Source organism: Conger conger, chromosome 9 (genome assembly GCF_963514075.1).
Source record: "Conger conger chromosome 9, fConCon1.1, whole genome shotgun sequence".
Classification (NCBI taxonomy): domain Eukaryota; kingdom Metazoa; phylum Chordata; class Actinopteri; order Anguilliformes; family Congridae; genus Conger; species Conger conger.
This window is the reverse complement of record NC_083768.1, coordinates 30627206-30645739: the sequence shown is the minus strand read 5'-3', so window position 1 is coordinate 30645739 and position 18534 is coordinate 30627206. Positions and strand designations below refer to the sequence as shown.

The 18534-nt window shown below is 40.6% G+C and overlaps 1 protein-coding gene across 2 annotated transcripts in view; it reads left to right on the top strand.

Annotated features, from left to right (window-relative positions):
• efr3a (EFR3 homolog A (S. cerevisiae)) overlaps window positions 1-18534 on the top strand; it is a 114890-nt gene that overhangs the window by 16846 nt on the left and 79510 nt on the right. For both annotated transcript variants that reach the window (XM_061254940.1, XM_061254939.1), the window contains exons 3-4: window positions 12977-13053; window positions 17416-17543. In XM_061254940.1, coding sequence (XP_061110924.1) covers window positions 12977-13053; window positions 17416-17543 — 205 coding nt within the window. The remainder of the gene's footprint in view (window positions 1-12976; window positions 13054-17415; window positions 17544-18534) is intronic.

Sequence of the window (18534 nt, the reverse complement as noted above, 5' to 3'; positions counted from 1 at the left end):
CACATTATTCATGAATATATTAATGGAAAAATCTAAAACTATTAGCGCAGAGGAAACCTTGCTAGTACACACCACATCATCAACCAGTAGACTGAGCATTGGTATGGGAGGAGAATGTTCAACACAAAAAATTGGGAAAGGATTGGACTTCACAGGATGTAGACAGGGTCAAATAATTCCGTAGATGCATAGTATTTTCATGTTATGGTATTTGCAGTTCAGGAAGTATGTGTAGTGTTCTAGAGTGTACATACAAGCTCTTAGAATTTAACGTTAAGGTTAAGAGGTTAGCAAGAAATTGCACATTTAAAGGTGCACAAAAAAAAATCACATACAGTTTTATCAGTTCCATTGTGATTTTTTTTTTTTGTGAAAAGTAATGAATTTACAGCAGTGCCTTCAACAATTTGTGTTTGTGGTCTTTTTAGTGTTTTTTCCTCAGTAAAATTGTTGGAATGATTGTAAATTGCAAGGCGGTTGCAAATGTTCTTTTTGAAAATGAATATACCATTTATCTAAGGGGCATGAAATAATATATTACGCTGAAGCTGCTGCCCATAACAGTATGCCAACAGAATGCTCATACAGTTACTGTGGGGAATTTGCATTCATTTTTGTAATTTCAAAATCCTGGGTGCCCTGGTTTATAATACATTATAGTGATTCCCGAGCTGCTTTGACTCGATACTGCCGTTTCGACTTGCCAGGAGCAGTGTTTTCTTCAAATTTTGCATCTCCAATTTGTTATTTCCAATTTGCTAACTATGTACAAGCGCGCTCATATATGGTTGCACATATTTACGTGAACATGCAGAGCCAGCCTGCTGCTTCTTTTCTCACCGTAGCCGTGAGCTGCAGTGGGGGTGGAGGAGACACATGCACGTCATACACAAGCATAGCCCAAGAAGCCATAGGCACCCGGCTGGCCAACAACGGCCTCCGGAGCGCTACTATCCCTGCTGACTGAACCCCTCCCATGTATCCCCTGGGCAGTGCAATGCCAATGGTGTGCCACCACTGCAGGGTTACTGGCCACAGTCAGATTCAGCCCATGATTGTGGTGCTCACTCGTGTGCTGCAAGTGCCGCTTTTCCCCTGTGAGCTGCCTCGCAACCCAGCCTGAAGTACTTTTAAATTAGAAAAGTGTGAGCCAGAATGATGGATGGATTTTTTTAGCTGCTCTGTGAAATTCATCATCTTGAAGGGCATGGGGATCGTGGGCAAAAAGGTATATGTATTGGTCACATTTTCATCAGAATGCCTATCACTGATGGTTGGTCTGCCTTTGTGCTCCTGCCCATAATAGATGGTCTAGCTTTTGCAATTACCAACAGGCCCAGGAATGGATATCCAGGTATTTGACAAGTCTTCCTATTTGTGATGCCTTGCTGCACAAGTAATGGGAAGCCCTGTGTTTGTTCTTATGTCTATAAACTCCCCAGATATGAAGAAAGGTTAGTGTTATTCCTAGATTGTTTTGACAAGGATTTAATATTCTGGCAGCATGGGAAAACTCAAAGCAGTCTATGCATTAATGCAGGTGTCCCTCATATTTTGAAGATGGTGCTGTTTTTTTGTTTCGATTGCAGTTGTAGACATAAACTTTCATCAGCATTTCGTAACCTCGTAACAGAGGAGACCTTGAGAGTCCAGCCCTGAGGATTAGAGATCACTCAGAGCTGGAAACCTTGGGGGATGATGGACAGGCATGATAAGGGAATAGGCCTCTGTAGGTCAAAGACAAGGCAGCAGCAGAGGTATTTAGAACTTCAATATCCTCCTATTCATGTAGACCTGTAGAACGGTCCCACAGCACACTTAAAAAGCATCACAAAGCAAGCTGATTATGCCTGAAATCGCACAGGATCTGATATAAGGGAAGGTTATGCTCCCCATTGGCAAGGAGCAGGGGCATTCCAAGGAGTCTTTTCATATTCAGGTCCATCTCAAAGTCTTTTTCTGAGAATCGTCAGAGATTAAGCCCAGCAGAGCAGTGAGCAGGGCTAAAATTAAACTTGTGATCACGTCATTGCTTTATAAATTTAGATAGCAGCAGTGCTGCATTGCGTTGCGTTGTGCTACACAGACCGAGATTTATAGGTCACCGTCTATTTTCACACATGGTCTTCCCTTCAAGGTTCACAAATCTTAAGGCCGTAATGCAGGCACCTGAGGCGACCGGATGAAGTACCGCAATGCCATCTTTCATGCAGTCCAGCAGTCCTGTCTGTTGGTTTATAAAGTTGTAATATTTCCAGACTCTGTGGTTTTTGCACCGTGTTCACATTCCTCTTCGGCTTGTGTTTTTGTCCACACGCCTGCGCATCAGAATCAAGGCTGACAGCACTCCAAGCAGAGATTTGTATATGTAAGCTTGCAAAAGGGACTTTACTGCAAATAATGTCCTGTGTTTGATTTTCACTGTTGGTGATGATGATGCGCATTTGTAGCATTTACCTTTCATGTAGAAAAATGTATAGGGCTTCTTCTCTTTAACATAAAATCCATGTATTGAGATACATATTTGGGATCTTAGCCCACCAAATTTGGTTGGGCAGAACAGACCAGAGAAACAGAACAGCATTTTTATGTTAGGATTTTTGTGTTAAGTATGGGTCCAGATCACCAAAGTTGAGTGGGATGGATGGGTCACATTTTGTCACATGGCTGAAGGAAAGCATATCTTCCCTAGTGCCAACAGTGCCACCAATCTTATGAGCTTATCAGAGGTAGCTACCTGAGAAATAAGACAAAGTAGCCAACATACATCCTTCTGTTTACATTTTTTTTGTACAGTACACAATGTTTAGTAGCAAACCAGTAGTATTTTACATTCAACGTGTTGCTTATTGGTTGAACCATGCTGTTTTTCATGTATTTAGCAGCAAAAAAGATAGATTCATAGATAGATTCATAGATTACAATTTTTTGGCTTGGAAGTAGGTAAGTGGCAGAAATAACATGCTTCCAGGCATGTTTATTAAGATAACTAGCTTGCCAATTAAGATGGTCAGAACCCTGAACACCAATGGCAGCAAGTGCAGTTGCCTAGCAGCAGTCATTTCTGAACATCATGTGCCTTATTATGCTGCTAACTAATACATTTTAATAACACTCAGATAGCTGGATAAATATTAGCAACATTCTTCTATATGCTTAACAATTAGCAGCTGCTTCTATGTGGTTGTTGTTGTTTTTTTTGTTTTTTTTACCAGTCCCTTGGGACTTTGGACCTATGACTTGGGTCATAGTATGTCATGTGCAGTATGTGACCAGTGGGTTTCGCTGAATATGAAGCCGCTTTGCATTTAATCAAATGTCACTACAAAATCATATCATAATCCTCACATTCAAAGCTGGGTTGACACATGCAAATCTATTTTCAGTGCGTCCACAATGATTGATTGTAACAATATTTATCAGTCAGCACTATTAAAGTCATCACTCCGTCATGTTTGTGTAAAAGCTGCTTATAAAATGTGATAATTGTGGAAATATAAGATTGGGAGTCACATGACATTTCATCATTTCATCAGGATTTTTTTTTCTCCCAAGAATTAATCAGAGCAACACTCATCATCCAGATTAGAATGCACATGGATTTTCAAGTGCAGATTAAAAATGTATTGGTATGGAGCTCCACACACTAATTCAAACTGTACTATGACGAGCACCACTCAGATCTAGTGCAAGGGAATCTTGTAAAGATACATGGTAAAAAAATGTTTTTGCTATATTACAAATTGTTAAATATTGATAAATGTATTTTTAACACATGTAACTGGAACTTATTATTTCTTACAAATGTTTTTATTAGGTTATTATATTATTATTTCACAAGGAGTACGGTATGTGGCCTTCACATAGGTTTATTCGACATGGTATATTTCCATTAATTTTTCAACAAATATGTAATGCTGCAATTCACATTAGCCTACCCTCCTTTAATTCCATATTTATGTAAGGACACAGAGCTTCTGTAAATAAAGGAAATGTTGAACCTTGGCTCTGGTTGCTCTCTGTTCCAGTATGACCTTGGCAGCTCCCAGGGAAAGATGAACTATAGTGCACATGTTGGTCACGGAGGCCACGTTTATACGGCCTTCTATTTAGTTTTCTTCACAGCAAAGCATATTTCACTCTGCCCAGAGATGCTTTCTTCCTCCATCAATGAATTACAGAGGACAGGATGGATATGAGGCTTCGTTTCTATGTTTACGTAGGGAGGGCCTGTCTCTCCCCTGGAATTTTAATTGAAAGCTCTGTGAGAGGATGTGGACGTGCTTCACTGGGCCATGGGAATTAATCATGTGACGTTCTTGGGCCATCGGTCACAATATTGTCATTTCAACACATACATGCAGTCCATTGGTCTCCTCTCATTGCCCCATTCATTATTATGTTTTTCGAAAGCAAAGCACACTGAAGCCATCCATTTTACTGGAAATGGGGATTTGTCTGGGGAACATAATATATTGATATCAAAACAATAGTGCATTGGTTGTGCAAGGTCTTAAGTAAGGCAATGGTCCTAGTAAATCACAACTCTGAGAAGGGTTGGCACAGAAGAAAATATAATGTATTCCACTCTTAAATGAAATGCTGGTTGCATTGGTTCTTGGGTTCATCTGTCTGGGGTTAGGAGAGGGAGTCTGAGGCAGAGAGTCATTTCCAGAGCTCCAGAGCTTCATCTTTCATAGCTCCTAAAAAATGATCATGAGCATGCTTACTTTTCCAAACAAAACACATTTATATACCTGGAGGGGCTGGAAAGGAACAACCCATCATGCTTGCAGAAAATGAAACAGAGATTAATATCGCAGGGGAGAAGGAGGAAAGCAACATCCATTTTGTTTCCAATGAGAACAGGAGTTGAATCCTCCGTTTTCTTTCCGATGCTGCATGCTGAATTCTATGCTATCCTGCTCGTTGTTTATGGGAATTGGTCACTCCTAGTGCAAGAACAGATTAAAAAGTACAGGGTGCAGTCAAAGTGCATGTTTCAAGAAAAAGTAATTAACAAAAGCAGCTAAATCAATCGATGTTTAACTACTAGTTGGAAATTAAATTAACAGCAAAGTAGTCCAATCCAATCTAATCAACAGCCATTTTTATTTTCTTTTATTGTCTTTGTAGTGAAAAGGACAAGGGAGGTTGAGGTGATGCACTGCCCGTCAAATAACCAAATACGTTCACTATTTGAGGCAATTTGACAAGTGAACGGCCGCAGATAAACAGCCTTGAATCCGCCCTTCCTTTCCGCGGCGGTGTATTGATGCGGCCCTCTCATCGATCCTGAGGGGACATCCCATAAGGCAACCCGATATGCTTCTGCCGGAGCCCGGTAACGGCGATCCGGCCTTCAGCCGTACGTGCTGTTAATTAGAGACCCGGGTGAATGACCGTGCTGGTGGAACGCTATCTTTCACCGAGGAAGAGATCGGACCCGACCGGGCGAGCGGGGGGGTGAGGAGCTGAGCGCAGCTCCACCAGCCCAGCGGCCAGAGCCCCACGGAGCCTCCCCGGTGTCTGCGGCCATGAGACGCTACATGCAGGTCCCTCGCTCGGAGGCTGACGGAGCTTTCAGCTACAGCCGGGACAGGGAGACGACCCCTTTCATGAGTTTGGGTAGGTCAGCCAGAGAGCCGTTTAATGGACCAGCAGAGCTTGTGGTAAAGCCTCCTGACTCATGTTGGAATGAGCACATCACTGTTAGGAAGGCATTGTCCTGGGGCTCTCTGAAAGTGCTTCTCAATGGTGTGCTCATTCAGTTGTGAGTGACTTGTCAGTCTCGGAACAAGCTTGTGCGTTGTAACCTTACTATTAAGTGCTGTGCCTTTCTCTCTCCAACTGTTGCTGATACACATTCTTTGTCCCCATTGTTCTTTCCACCTTACTTTTTGTCATTCTCTTGTTTTTGTTCTGTTTTTTTGTTTTTGAATGCAAGAGGTTAGCAAGACTTTTGGGAGTAAGTCAGGTTGTGTTTTTTTTGGTGTATTTAGCATGCCCCTCTGTTCAAGGTGAATTGAAAATGAACCAGTTTTTCTGGCACCTTCAAAGTGTTTTCCATAGCAACTGTGTGGAATGAGGGGCCAGGAGGTGAATATTCTGAGTAATCGGCAATTTATTTTTGATAGGGAGATGGAAAACAGGATGAGATTGCTTCATTTGTTGTTCCTTCCTCCTAGGTTTTGATGGAAATGGACTAATTTGTCCCGCTGTTTTTTTATGATTTCCCCGTGGCCGTAATCTATACATGCATTTTGCCAATCACTGTGACCATAAGGGGTGTGCTTTTCCATTTGCCTTCATTCATTTGTTTTGTAAATGATTTGAGACGCAAATGTATGTACATGGAGGGAGTCTGTTCATAAATGTTGAGAGGGTTCAGAAATGTGCTCTGAGGTTCTGGATCTGAATGTTAAGAACGGGATGTGGATAACGGGGTCCTGCGAGTCTTTTGTGCCCCATTGTGCAGGTTTACCTGAGCCAGGATCACATCCTGACCCCAGAAAGTGCATGTGCTGCACAGCATGTGCCCTTTGTGGGTTTTTTTAGTTCATCAGGTGCAAAGCTAGAGGACACAGGGGAAAGGTACAGAGGTGTGATACTGAGGTTGCAGTGTTACAGGTCTGGAAATGGGCCTTTATGCTGGACTGAGGTTGCATTGACCCAGCTGCCATCTGCGTGTACTGTTGATTCAAGTTTGTAACATATGCCACTGACCCTGTTGCGCTGTCCGTGTGATACTGATATAGGTGTGTTTCAAATGCTGTGTTGGCGTGAAGTGCTGGTGGAATATTGATTTAGGTGGCGTTTACAGTAGATATTGCTCTGGGCCGATGCATTACGGGCGTTATTTAAACTCAGATGCCCTGAGCATGTGCGGTACAGACATGTACAAGACAAAATGTACAAGAACAGCCCTCTCCCCACTCAGTGGCCAGGGAGAAAGCCCTGAACCAGAATGAATAAGCCTGTTTGTCCAAACACTTGCATCTTCCATCTGCTGTTTGTCTTCAGTAGATGTAGGCTTACTGGTGGAAATAGATTTCTCTCACCCCGGCTTTTAGCCACTGCAAATTAATGCACTGCAAAGTGGCTTGGTGCCACTCAACGAGAAGATTCAGTGGCCCTCAAATAGCCGAAGATGACTTACATATTTCAGTTGAGGACATGTAGTGCATCCCTGACGCATAGCTGGTATGGACAGAAGTGTGCTGTATTGCTCAATTCGGTAGAGGCAAGCCTTTCTTGTTACACAGTCAGCAGTGTGGTGTTGTGGGTAAATATTTGGGCTTGCAACCTTAAGGTAACAGACTCTCCATTGTCTAAAATCAGTAAATCTGTGTGACCCATATGGATTGTGAAAGTGTATTGACCCGGAGAAGGCATGCCAAGCAAATTCAGTCAAGTGGCTACACTTGTGTGATGGCGCGCGTATCAGGTTGTGAAAGGGATACGGCGCCTCAGTCTCTGTCTGGCTGCTCATATTGCGGCTGTATTCGTTCCCGAATCCGTCCCCTTGGCAAACACCGCCTGTACTAGCCACTTAAGCACAACTTTCAGTAGCTGCTCTTTTGCTTGTGCTTGTCACTACTGGGTGAATCATTGCGGGTCCTGATTCAGTGACTAATAAGAGTGTCTGTTGTGCAGTGAAAAAAAAAAGTCCTGCTGAGCTGCTGGGAACGGCGCCCTCCTTTGGGAATCCAGCAGGGGTGGTTTCATTCTCCTCCGTGCCGCTAAATATTTAATCGGCCGTTAAGGACACCGCTCGAGTGTCCTCGGAAAAGCTCTGGGGCAGGAGGAATGGCGGAGAAACGACGGTGGCTCGGTGGCCAGAGCAACGGCGGAAAGCAGAGGACGACGCCCGAGTTTAGCGGTCTGATTCCCCTCACAGCGCAGACATGCCGAGGGACGCGGTTAATCACATTTTAATCATAAGAAGTCGCTCGGGAAACATCGGGGGGAAATTAGTTTTGGGGATCAGCGTCCTCATAATCCATTTTAATTTACACGCGATTATATCGGTGAAATGTTTGCTCTCCTACCCGTGTCTTTTTTTTTTTTTTTTTACACATGTTGCGAGATGTGTCTAGCTAAAGTCATTTAAACCTGGGGATAATGAAGAGGGCTTTTGCTGCAGTGATTTGACTCTGGGTTCAATCAGTTGTGCTTATTGATGGTAATTCTGTTAGTCTGTTTACAGAGAGAATTTGCAACCACATGTAATCCCCTGTTAAACCCCCGGTAATGTCAACGTGATATTTTAACAGTAGTATCCTCCTTGTTTTATTATTTATTTTCACGTTTCAGCACAGCAGGGGGAGATATTGTGAGCATGTGATTATGATGGGGGGAGGTACGTTGCACGTTCCTGTGAACACGGTATGAACTATGTGACAGGTCTGTCAAGAAAATAAATTATTACACATGATTTGCTCTTTCCCTACGGCAAAAAAACAGGTCTTCACCTTTAGCCACTCGTCAAGTTGTTGTTGACCTTAAATCTATTACGGTCATCAAAATAAAATAAATAAATAAAAAAGTGTGGACTTCAGCCAACTATCGCAAATAAATAACCTAATTAAAAAAATACACAGACTCATTCATTATTTACCAAAGGCTCTGCCTCCTGTGCACTCATAAGGGAGGTAATTGCTATGTTCATAATGAACATGTTTAAACCAGGCCCTTAAAGGTTGACTGTCGACAAGACCGTGAAATGAACAGTAATGAATTGCATTAATCTGCAGCCCTGCGGGCCTGTGTGTTTGTATGCTATAAAAATGGCTTTGCCGGCGTATTGCTGACCTCACCTGAGACAAGCTCTCATTAAGCAAACCCATTTCAGGAGTGCTTCAGAAATGGCGTCAAATAAGGCTCCAATTAGTATAGGGGGCAGGGTTTGTATTAAAAAGAGCATTTTCTCCACATGTCTGATGACTGTTACTCGCAAGAACGCTAAGCAGGTGCTGTCTGTAATGGCCATCTCCCTCTGGCCAGTCTAAAATTATCTCTCTCGCAAACTTATCTTCTCCTCCTCCTCTTCCTCCTTCTCCTTCCCTTCCTCCCCCTTATTTCCCCTTTCACATTAGCCCTGCTTTATTTCTGGAAAACCATCATGTATCTGTCTCCAGTCCTCCCTCATGGCAGATTGTAGCTCTGAAACCGGCCGGAGATTCAGGAGGTTTCTCATATTTATGGGCGGAAGAGCAAGATCATGCATTGCAATGCTCTCCATCGATCTGCTTCATAGGGTTGTGCCGTGTCTCCTCATCGATCTGCACAGGATCACACACCATTCTATGACTCTGCATTGATCTCTGGTGTTTGGCCTTTCCTTGCCAGATGACCTTTTGACTACGGTATGTCTGTAGACTGGAGACTAAGCGTGGTCGGAGTTCTTTTCACTCACTTTCCGGTCCGACCAATCAGGAGGCTTGAATATGATATTAACCCAACCAGTCACAATCTAGAATCAGTTGTTGATCGCTTTTTTTTTAAACCCAGCCAATAGACTACGTGTTTCTCTTTTTTTATTGTTTTATTTTCCATCCTCCTGTTAAATTCCATGATACAAAGAATGAGTTTGTACCAGTGTCGTGCTTAAGGTATGCCGGCCGTTTTAGACTGTTAGCTGTGAACATTATCAGCTTGCTAAACAACAAAATAGTATGGCGTGGCTTCACTCGTAGCAAAATACAGAAAATAATGACCGCAACTGTTGGTAGGCTACTTGTCCCCTTAGTATCTAATTCCACCACTGGGTGGCTACTCATATCTTAGCCAGAACAGAAAAAAAGCATTGAAACTAATGAAAAAATATAGTATCAAATTTTTTTTCAATATAACTAGCTAAACCCAGTAGCTAGAAGATACAGTCTAAGAAGTGGTCAATGTAAAATGAATGAGGGAGATGTGTGCATGAACCAGAGTTTACGTTTACTCAGCATTGACAGTGTTCACACTGATCGTGTCTGATTTTACTCCAGCCTCATTGTTAAAAGAATATCTTTTAAAAACAACACCTAATTGTCTAGTTAACCATTCCTTAATTTGCTTTTTGTTTTATTCTTTCCTCTTTGTAGTTTTATTAACATTATTTAATGGACTGGAACCTGGGACTGCAACCCAGGAGCAATAAAAGAGAAATAAACACTGTCCTGAAGAGTACAAGCCTGTGTTCATGTTCCTTAATGTACCTTTCTGGTGTTTGATACTCATGTCACACCTTAAGCAATGGTGTCTTTTTTAATCCCAGTGTTTACAGTCATAACCCAAAAAATACCGCTGTACATCTCAGTCTGTACTCCTGAGATTAAACCACAAATGTGACCTGCAGAATTTGCTTGAGATTGAGTAGGTTGAGGGCAGTTTGGAAAGTTTATATAATACATTTTTGCTAAAGGTTCACTTAAAATAGAATTACACATTATTTGTGTATCACCTTTTCAATTTCCACATTAAAAGTTGGTATTCTGTTTTTATTCTAATTATCATTATATGTGAATTTAAAGGGTCCAAAGTTTATACCAAAACATTTTATTGAATACAGTGGATGCAGTTTTCTCATAAATAAGACGCTTTGATAATTTTTGAAAGAAATTGCTACATAACATGGAAGTACTCAGATTCTAAACTTCAGAAAAACCTTGATGGAATATTAACCCGCTAAGTACCCTGCTCATGTAAAAGTGTATTGAAGTTTACCTAAAGTAAACCTCACTCATGTTTACATGCATAGCCTCATTCTGCAGAGTATGCTATTTGGTAACTGATATTAAAAGCACAGTATATATCATATTGATCTATGGAATAATGTAGGCTCCCTTATTTATTGCCATTGTCATATTTTTGTCCAAAAATCCAAAAAGGCATAACAGAAATTGAGTGAAGAAGTGTTGCATATATGTGTTGAATTGGGCGAATCCCAATTAGATCTGAGTGACTTAAAATACGAGATTACAGGAGCATAACAAATCGAATGAAGACAACAGTTAACCCCCCTCCTGGTTTAGAAAATGATTCATATAACCGAGACCGAGCAGTAATACAACAATAGGATTAAAACAAAGCTGTGTGAAGCTGTTGGCTGGGTTAGAAAGTGATCGGCAACTGATTCTAGACTATGACTGGTCGGGTTAATATTTGATGATGACCTTCTTATTGGTTGTACCAAAAATCCTAGCCTTCTGATTGGTCGATCCGAAAAGAGAATGATAGGAACTCCTCCCACGCAAAGTCTCTAGTCTGCTGACAAACATACTTGGGATCGGTCCGCTGTGTGTAATCTGTAAAATGCACACAGTTTGACAGTTCATTACTGATGCTTTGCCCGTAACAGACTGCAGCTGAATTTCAAATGAGCTGACTTCAGTTGAGGAGGGTGGAATGAAACATAATCCTTCATTGGGCAATTCATTTATCTGGAATAAGGGAAATACATTTTTGGGTTGGGGGCCTGGTCTTGTCCCCTGATTTTATTTATCTGACTTTGTTGTTTTTAAAATACATCTGGCTGATAGTGTTCTGCACAGAAGCCCTTGGGTGCTATTTGCCTGCCATGACACGTATTATGTCACCCAAAGATGTGGATGTATTGCCTCCTGTCCTTGCTGGCAGCCGTAATTGACCATAACACAAACAAATTGAATTTTGGAGCTTAGCCTGAAGCGAGTACTGGATGCCAACTGCCCAGTATACATCTCATTTCCATGTTAAGAAATGAGATGCTTTTCAATCCTATTATTTTTTATCTGCTATATCCTAGAATTGGAAATGGTTCCTCATATAATTGTTGTCCTGAAAAAGATGTCATCAAGCTTATTAATCCCGGTATCATGGAGGCTTCTTCTTAAACTTGACTAAATATCTTAATGCGGTGTTTGTTTGAACAATGTTTGAACAATGTTTGATCATTTCATCGGCTAAATTCTATAGTGCTCCATTTGTCCTGTGGTTCATGAACATCAATACAAAACCAAACGTTTGTGTATGCAAGTCCCTGGCTACATCGCATGCCCTTAGAAGTAATCAAAGTCAATGAAGGTTTGTAAAGTAAATTCAGTGAGCAATTTAATTTCGGGATGAATCACTTTGTTCTCGTTGGATGTATTCTTAGTGAGTGCACTTCACCACTCTCACCTCTCTCATTGTCAACCTGATGGGAGTAATAGCACTGCAATTATCAACAGTTCAGTTTTTATGGATATCCTTAGGCCACAGAGTTTTAAGCGGAATGTTTTTTGGACAGTTTGTTCACTATGCCTTCCACCATTTTGTATCATTTACGGATGCAAATTTTGGGCAATTCTTTTAATCGATTATCAGTGCTCATTAATCGATTAATAACCATTAACTGCTAGGCTTAGAATGTACTATATGGCCTATAAAAATAAACCTTCCCGCACCAATTCATGCAAATACAGTTGTTCATTAAAACAAAGAAAACATTCTGTAGTCCATTTATTTGAATGCCAAATGTGGGAATTTTAGCATCATAATAGTCTTGTCATAATGCCTTGTTTTTACAAGATGACATTAGATGAATAATATTTTAGGTTCATTAAAAAGTGTCCTTAGGCAAGTATATATATAGCGACAAGAAAACTGTTAAATCCTAAAAACAACAAGCTGCATTGACTAGTACGTTTCAAAATGTGTTCTTTCAGGAGGCATGCCTCACTGCAAGGTACTAAACAAATTTAAAATCGTCTAATCTGTGTAAGTAATACATTAAAATAATGTATACAGCTTATAATTGACAGCTTGAGGTCTAGATTGTGATTTGGAAAGTGGAAAAACAGCTTAGTGTAATTTCTATTTTAATAGTTGAATATTTGTCCCTCTCACTTTGATATTGAAAATCTGGCATATGTTTTACGTGAGCATACAGGTGATGTTGCTGTGCTTAGCTGTCTGGGCCTGAGTATTGGATGTTAACAGAAGGAGTGTCTGTGTGTTTTTTTCCCAGGTGTATGCGGCTGCTGTGGCCCCCTGAGGCCCCGCTACAAGCGCCTGGTCGACAACATCTTCCCCGAGGACCCCAAAGTGAGTGCCCATTGTCGTTCGTCAATGACTGACACGACCCCTGAATTGGGTCTGCTTTGGGGAGGACTCACAGTCTTTTTCTCAACTGCTTTCCTGAATATCTAATTCCTTCCATTCATGGTATATTGTATGTAATATTCCATAAATATTTTGCATTTGATGTAACGTAATTACAATCTAGGTCTTTAGTTCTCATTTTTTTAAAGCTACTAATGTGTTTGTATGCTTTATAGTGAAACATTTTATTCCATGGCAACATTTCTGAAATATTTTATTTTTTGCTGTCCTCAAAATTTTGAAAAATACTTATCGTTAGATAGCCTGGTGTTACAGATTAGTACTACAAGGAGCACTGCCCTCATTGAAAAATAACCTGATTGGTTATAGAATACTTTATGCAAATGAGATGGACATCCATACGCCAACCACCCCAGGATGTTAAATAGACTGTATTTTCATATTGCGCGTTTTCACAAAGCGCTTTACAATTAATCCCTCTCATTCACCCATTCACACACACTCACACACCAATGGCCAAACACTGCCATGCAAGCTCATTGGGCACAATTGGGAGTAAGGACTTTTATGTTCCAGAAGTCAATACCCATCAAGAAGGGGCATGAAAGTGTGATTTATGTTAGTTCTGGGTATGTGAATATACAAATTAGTTTGTTTGTTTGCAGTTGAAATTGTACTTCCCTCTTGGGTCTTTCAGCGCACTTATCCCTGGTTATGGGTATGCACTTTGCGCTTTGTTGTACGTCGCTCTGGATAAGAGCATCTGCCAAATGCCATTAATGTAATGTAATGTTTAGAAAGAATACAATGACACAGTCAAAAAGCAGTCCGGTGGTTTCTGCTTCAGACTTTTCACACCCAGATCCCTATTTTTAGGGGATGTGCCCACCAGAAATGATAGCATGAACTACTGCTCCTTATGAGCAGGTTTTAGGTAATTAGGTAATCCAGTAATGTACATACTTGTGCATTCAAAAACAAGATGAATATAATACTCAGCCCTGCTAGTGAGCATTTTGGGTTTTTGATGTGTGATAATGAGAACTGGCATGGTTGACTAAAATATTCATCTTGTTTTTGAATGCAACTTCGTGTGCAGGTTTTAATTCTGGATTATCTTTTTGGTGATGCTTCAGTTCATGGGTTTAATTTGGAGTTCAGTCTCTGGGGAGCTGCCGTGTTTCATGAACATCATGTGAAATTAAAACCAATTAAAGCCAGGGAAAGCGTTCTATTGGATTTACAGTATAAGACGCCTTCATCTTCCTTGTTAGGGTCATGGACTTGCTATGTATAATTAATTTGGCAAGGCATTCATTTTCAGCTAGTTTTATTTACGTGACAAATGAATGTGACTCAGACTCAAATAACTTATGTGCTAGAAAAACAAACCTTTGCTAATTAAAAGTTTTTAATCACTCAGACACTAGAAACATGTTGATTCACAGTTAATTTCACCTCAAGGAAATATTGCACTCCAGGTTTCATCAGTGATGGTGGGGATTTTTGAGTGATCCATGTAGGCTCCTCTGAATAAAGCTAACTTTTTGAGCATTCTCATTAATGATTGACCGTTCAGAGCTAATCGAAATCATTCACCGTAGTGCTTTGATCTCGGCCTAGCCAATCATTAACAAAAATGTCCAAAAAAGATTTTTCCATCACTGATTCTTCTATAAAAAAATCCTGAATAAGTAATTACTGAACAGCAACAAATTACTTTGAGAATGAGGCATTGGTCGAACGATTCATGATAAAGCTGAGTGTTATTGTTCAGGATTTAACAGGCCTTCCAGTAGAAACTGCCACTAGAAGTGAGAGAGCATAAATCAACAAATTCCTTGTGAGGTTATATAGAGGGACAATAACTAACTTTGTTAGATAAGTTATAAATGAGGCGCCAGCCTACCAGTCTGTTTGGTAGCCTAAATAGCATAAATATCAAAAACATCTGAAAGCGGACTGCATTTGATTCATCCTCTTAACAGTGGAGAAATGGTTAAGTAGTTCATTGTGAAATGCTGCTATTTTGTTCCCTCCAATCGAAACCTCCAGTACAAGCTATGTGTCATTAATTCATAAGAATGATTAGTTCCTGACCTGGAGACTGGTACCAAAGGATTTTACCTGTGCTGGCTGAAAATGCAGAATTAAATGGCATTCCTTCTTACTATATGAATTCGTACTTAATTTTGAAAATGATTGCTTTACGATAGCATTTATCCCTTTTAATTTTCCTATTTTGAACACTTAGGCAACTTTATAGCCTGCAGGTTGGTTATACTTTGAGTGCTTTCACAACTAAATGTCACACGTTTTACATTAAGGGCAAGTCTGGAAAGTTGATGACACCTTTTAATTAGAGTGCAAAATGATTCTATCACTTCTCTTGAAACATTCTCTTGTTTCACTACACTGTTTAAAAAAAAAAATAAAAAAAAAATTGAGAAAGGCATATCTCATGGCTGCCAAATTAATTTTGACTCATAATTAGACCTTCATACTGTGTGGTGCCGATATTAGAAAATCTATATTATCGAACATGGAAGAATGTGGAGGGGAAACCGATTAACTCTTTTAACCCCTTGTTGATTAACATGCACTCAAGTATGGACTTTATAAATAGGCATAACGTTCATGTATTTCCAGGCCTGCTCATCATCTCTCTTGAGGTTCTCAATGTAAGCAAATATTTACCAAGGAGTATCTTAATGTTAAAGCAGTAAGGGCCTTGTTGGATTAATTATCACTCATTGAGGCTATAGGTGGTGTGGGTTCTCATGGGGCTCTTTATTGGAAACTGTGTCATTTCTCTCATTAAGCAAATGGTATCCCACCCCAGCCACACTCCCCTGTACACCAAAATGGTGTGCAGGTATACCTTTGTACTTCTTTACTGCGGTATTAAATATTATATGTACTTTTCCAGACTAGATCTTTTTCACTCAGTCAACCTCAACAAAAAGCTCATAAGCTCATTATCTCAATCACACAATGATTTCCAATTATTGTTCCACTTATTTTTTTTGTCGTCTCATAAATCATTAACAGTGAAAAATAATGGAGAAGTTATATGGCAAAGCAAAAACCAACAGGCCTAGCTTTGGAATAAATATACTTTGGCACAATTCCTTGTTGGAAAAGACATCTGATCACTAGCTTGTATTCTTGGCTTCTATTTTCAGTTAATTTGTCCCTGGTTGGCTTCTTGTCTGTCTTCAGGAAGTGAGACAGTTTTTTCCTGAGAAAAGGAGACAAGGAGGTGAAATGTTTGTCTTTTCTCTGACACAGGTAGTGGAACAGAAATATTACTAAAGGAACAGAAACCTACACTGCCCACTGAATTTATGTTTGAACTATCAGCTGTCCACACTCTTTCATCTTTTCATCACCTACCTATTGTTCAACACCATGGTGGTAGGGAATGCCAGATATCTGCTGGCACTCCTATATGAATACCTTTACGAGTCGCTTCCCATACGTGACTCAGGTTTTAGACAGAGCCAGTCCTTTTCCAGATGTCATACGTTGACAGGAGTCCCTTGTCATGTGGAGGTATGGGAGAGGGCTTTGACAGCACTGTCAGGGGTCACCACGGTAACAAAGGCTTTCAGGTGGCTCCTCACTGATGATAAATGAGCCCTGACGCTAGCTGAGCTTCCCGCTTCTCCCCTGGAAGGACAGGGGTTTTTTTTTAGCACGTTTTCCGTGACAGATGCTCAAAGCCTTCGGAGTCACAGCTTACCTTTAAGGCAATCCTGTGGACCGAGACAAGCTCCGTTCATCTCGCAAAGGAATTAATTCTGTCTGCGAACAATTGATAACCGTTTTGTTCTTCACTGGTTGACATTATAATTGGACAATGGATTGCATTTGCACAAAGCATGCCTTGAAACCAGCAACATAAATTATAAGAGATGCAGTCTGTTCAATGACCCAAATTTCATGTCTTATGAAGCACGCACATTTGAATGGCACATTCACTATTTCTGAATGATTTTCCTGAGTTTCATTGTTGTGTATTGTAGGATGAGCTTTTTAAAAGTAGGAAGCAGTTTATACAACTCTCTTCACACAAATGTCTGTCTTTCCAACGCAGTGAAAGACACCCGCTAATAAGACAGAGGTGTAAAGAACATGCAGGTTTTCAAATGTGATTATTCGTGCCTCCAGTAGGCTTCTACCCTTCATAATCACACCTCTCACCATTGTTGGTTCACAGGTCTAATTAAATCTCATCCCTTCTGGTGCAGTGTTTCAGCCTAATGAAGACGAGAGAAAAGGCCATAACTTTTGTGATACTGTTTTGCTCTTGACTAAAGAGCGCTTGCCTTTGTCCGTTAGGATGGCCTGGTCAAATCGGACATGGAGAAGCTGACGTTTTACGCGGTGTCCGCACCTGAGAAGCTGGATCGGATCGGGGCCTACCTGGCAGACAGGTTGAGCAGAGATGTCGTCAGGCATCGCTATGGGTGAGGATTGAAGCTCAACCGGAAACACAGAAAGAGTGGCTGCTTCCATAGTTCTAGGATTAGTATATCAGACATTTCATGGAAAGCAGTGGCCTATTCTACACAAGCTGAATGCTCTTCTTAACAGAAATTCTGGCGTTTGATAAAATGAAGGGCTCCCAAGTGCCATTCAGCATTCCATACAGTCAGACCATCTATATAAATCTACTATTTATATGGATTTATTACGGATTTATACAGACTATTTATATGGATATCTTCTACATCCTTGTCTGTTTTCAAAGGTTCTTTGTGTTAAGCAGATGTCATCTTTCCATATTTATTTGAATTTGGCAGAATATCCATCTATGAGAAACTGAATTGTATGCAGGCATTATGCTTGCTCTCTCGCCAATGCAGGTAAAATTACTTTCTTTCCACTCGTTGCTAAGAAACACGCCACCGTAGGATATGCAGTGCGCTTTTCTGGAAAAGGGGTTGCGACAGTTTGAGGGATAATTAAGTATTATCTGTTAATATGAAAAGCTTTTGAAAAAAGTATAGACTGCACATTATATATATAGTTTTTCAATATACATTGCACACAATACTATGTCTGTATATTTGAAAATACTTTACATTTCCTCAGGTTATAGTCCTCAGGTTTGTAGGAAAGATGCCTGGGGATATTCTTACTGCGGTATGTAAGAGGTGATAGTTGTGAGTCCACCATGCATAGAATTCTCCTAATGAATACTAAGCAAGAGCGAATGATCTCCCCTTGTTGAAGGTGAACTCGCCTAGTTCTGAAGCAAGATCGCTGCATTCACCCCCTCTTTCTGCTTTGTTCTATCTGTCCTTTACAACTTCTCTACTGTACTGTCGACTGTTCTCCGTTTCCCTTCATCTGACTTTTCAGTTCTCTTTCTCACTTTTTCTCTGCCCCCCCCCCCTTCCCTTTCTTTGTAACCCTCTCCCAAATGTAGCTTTCAGAGAAGAACACTAAACCGCC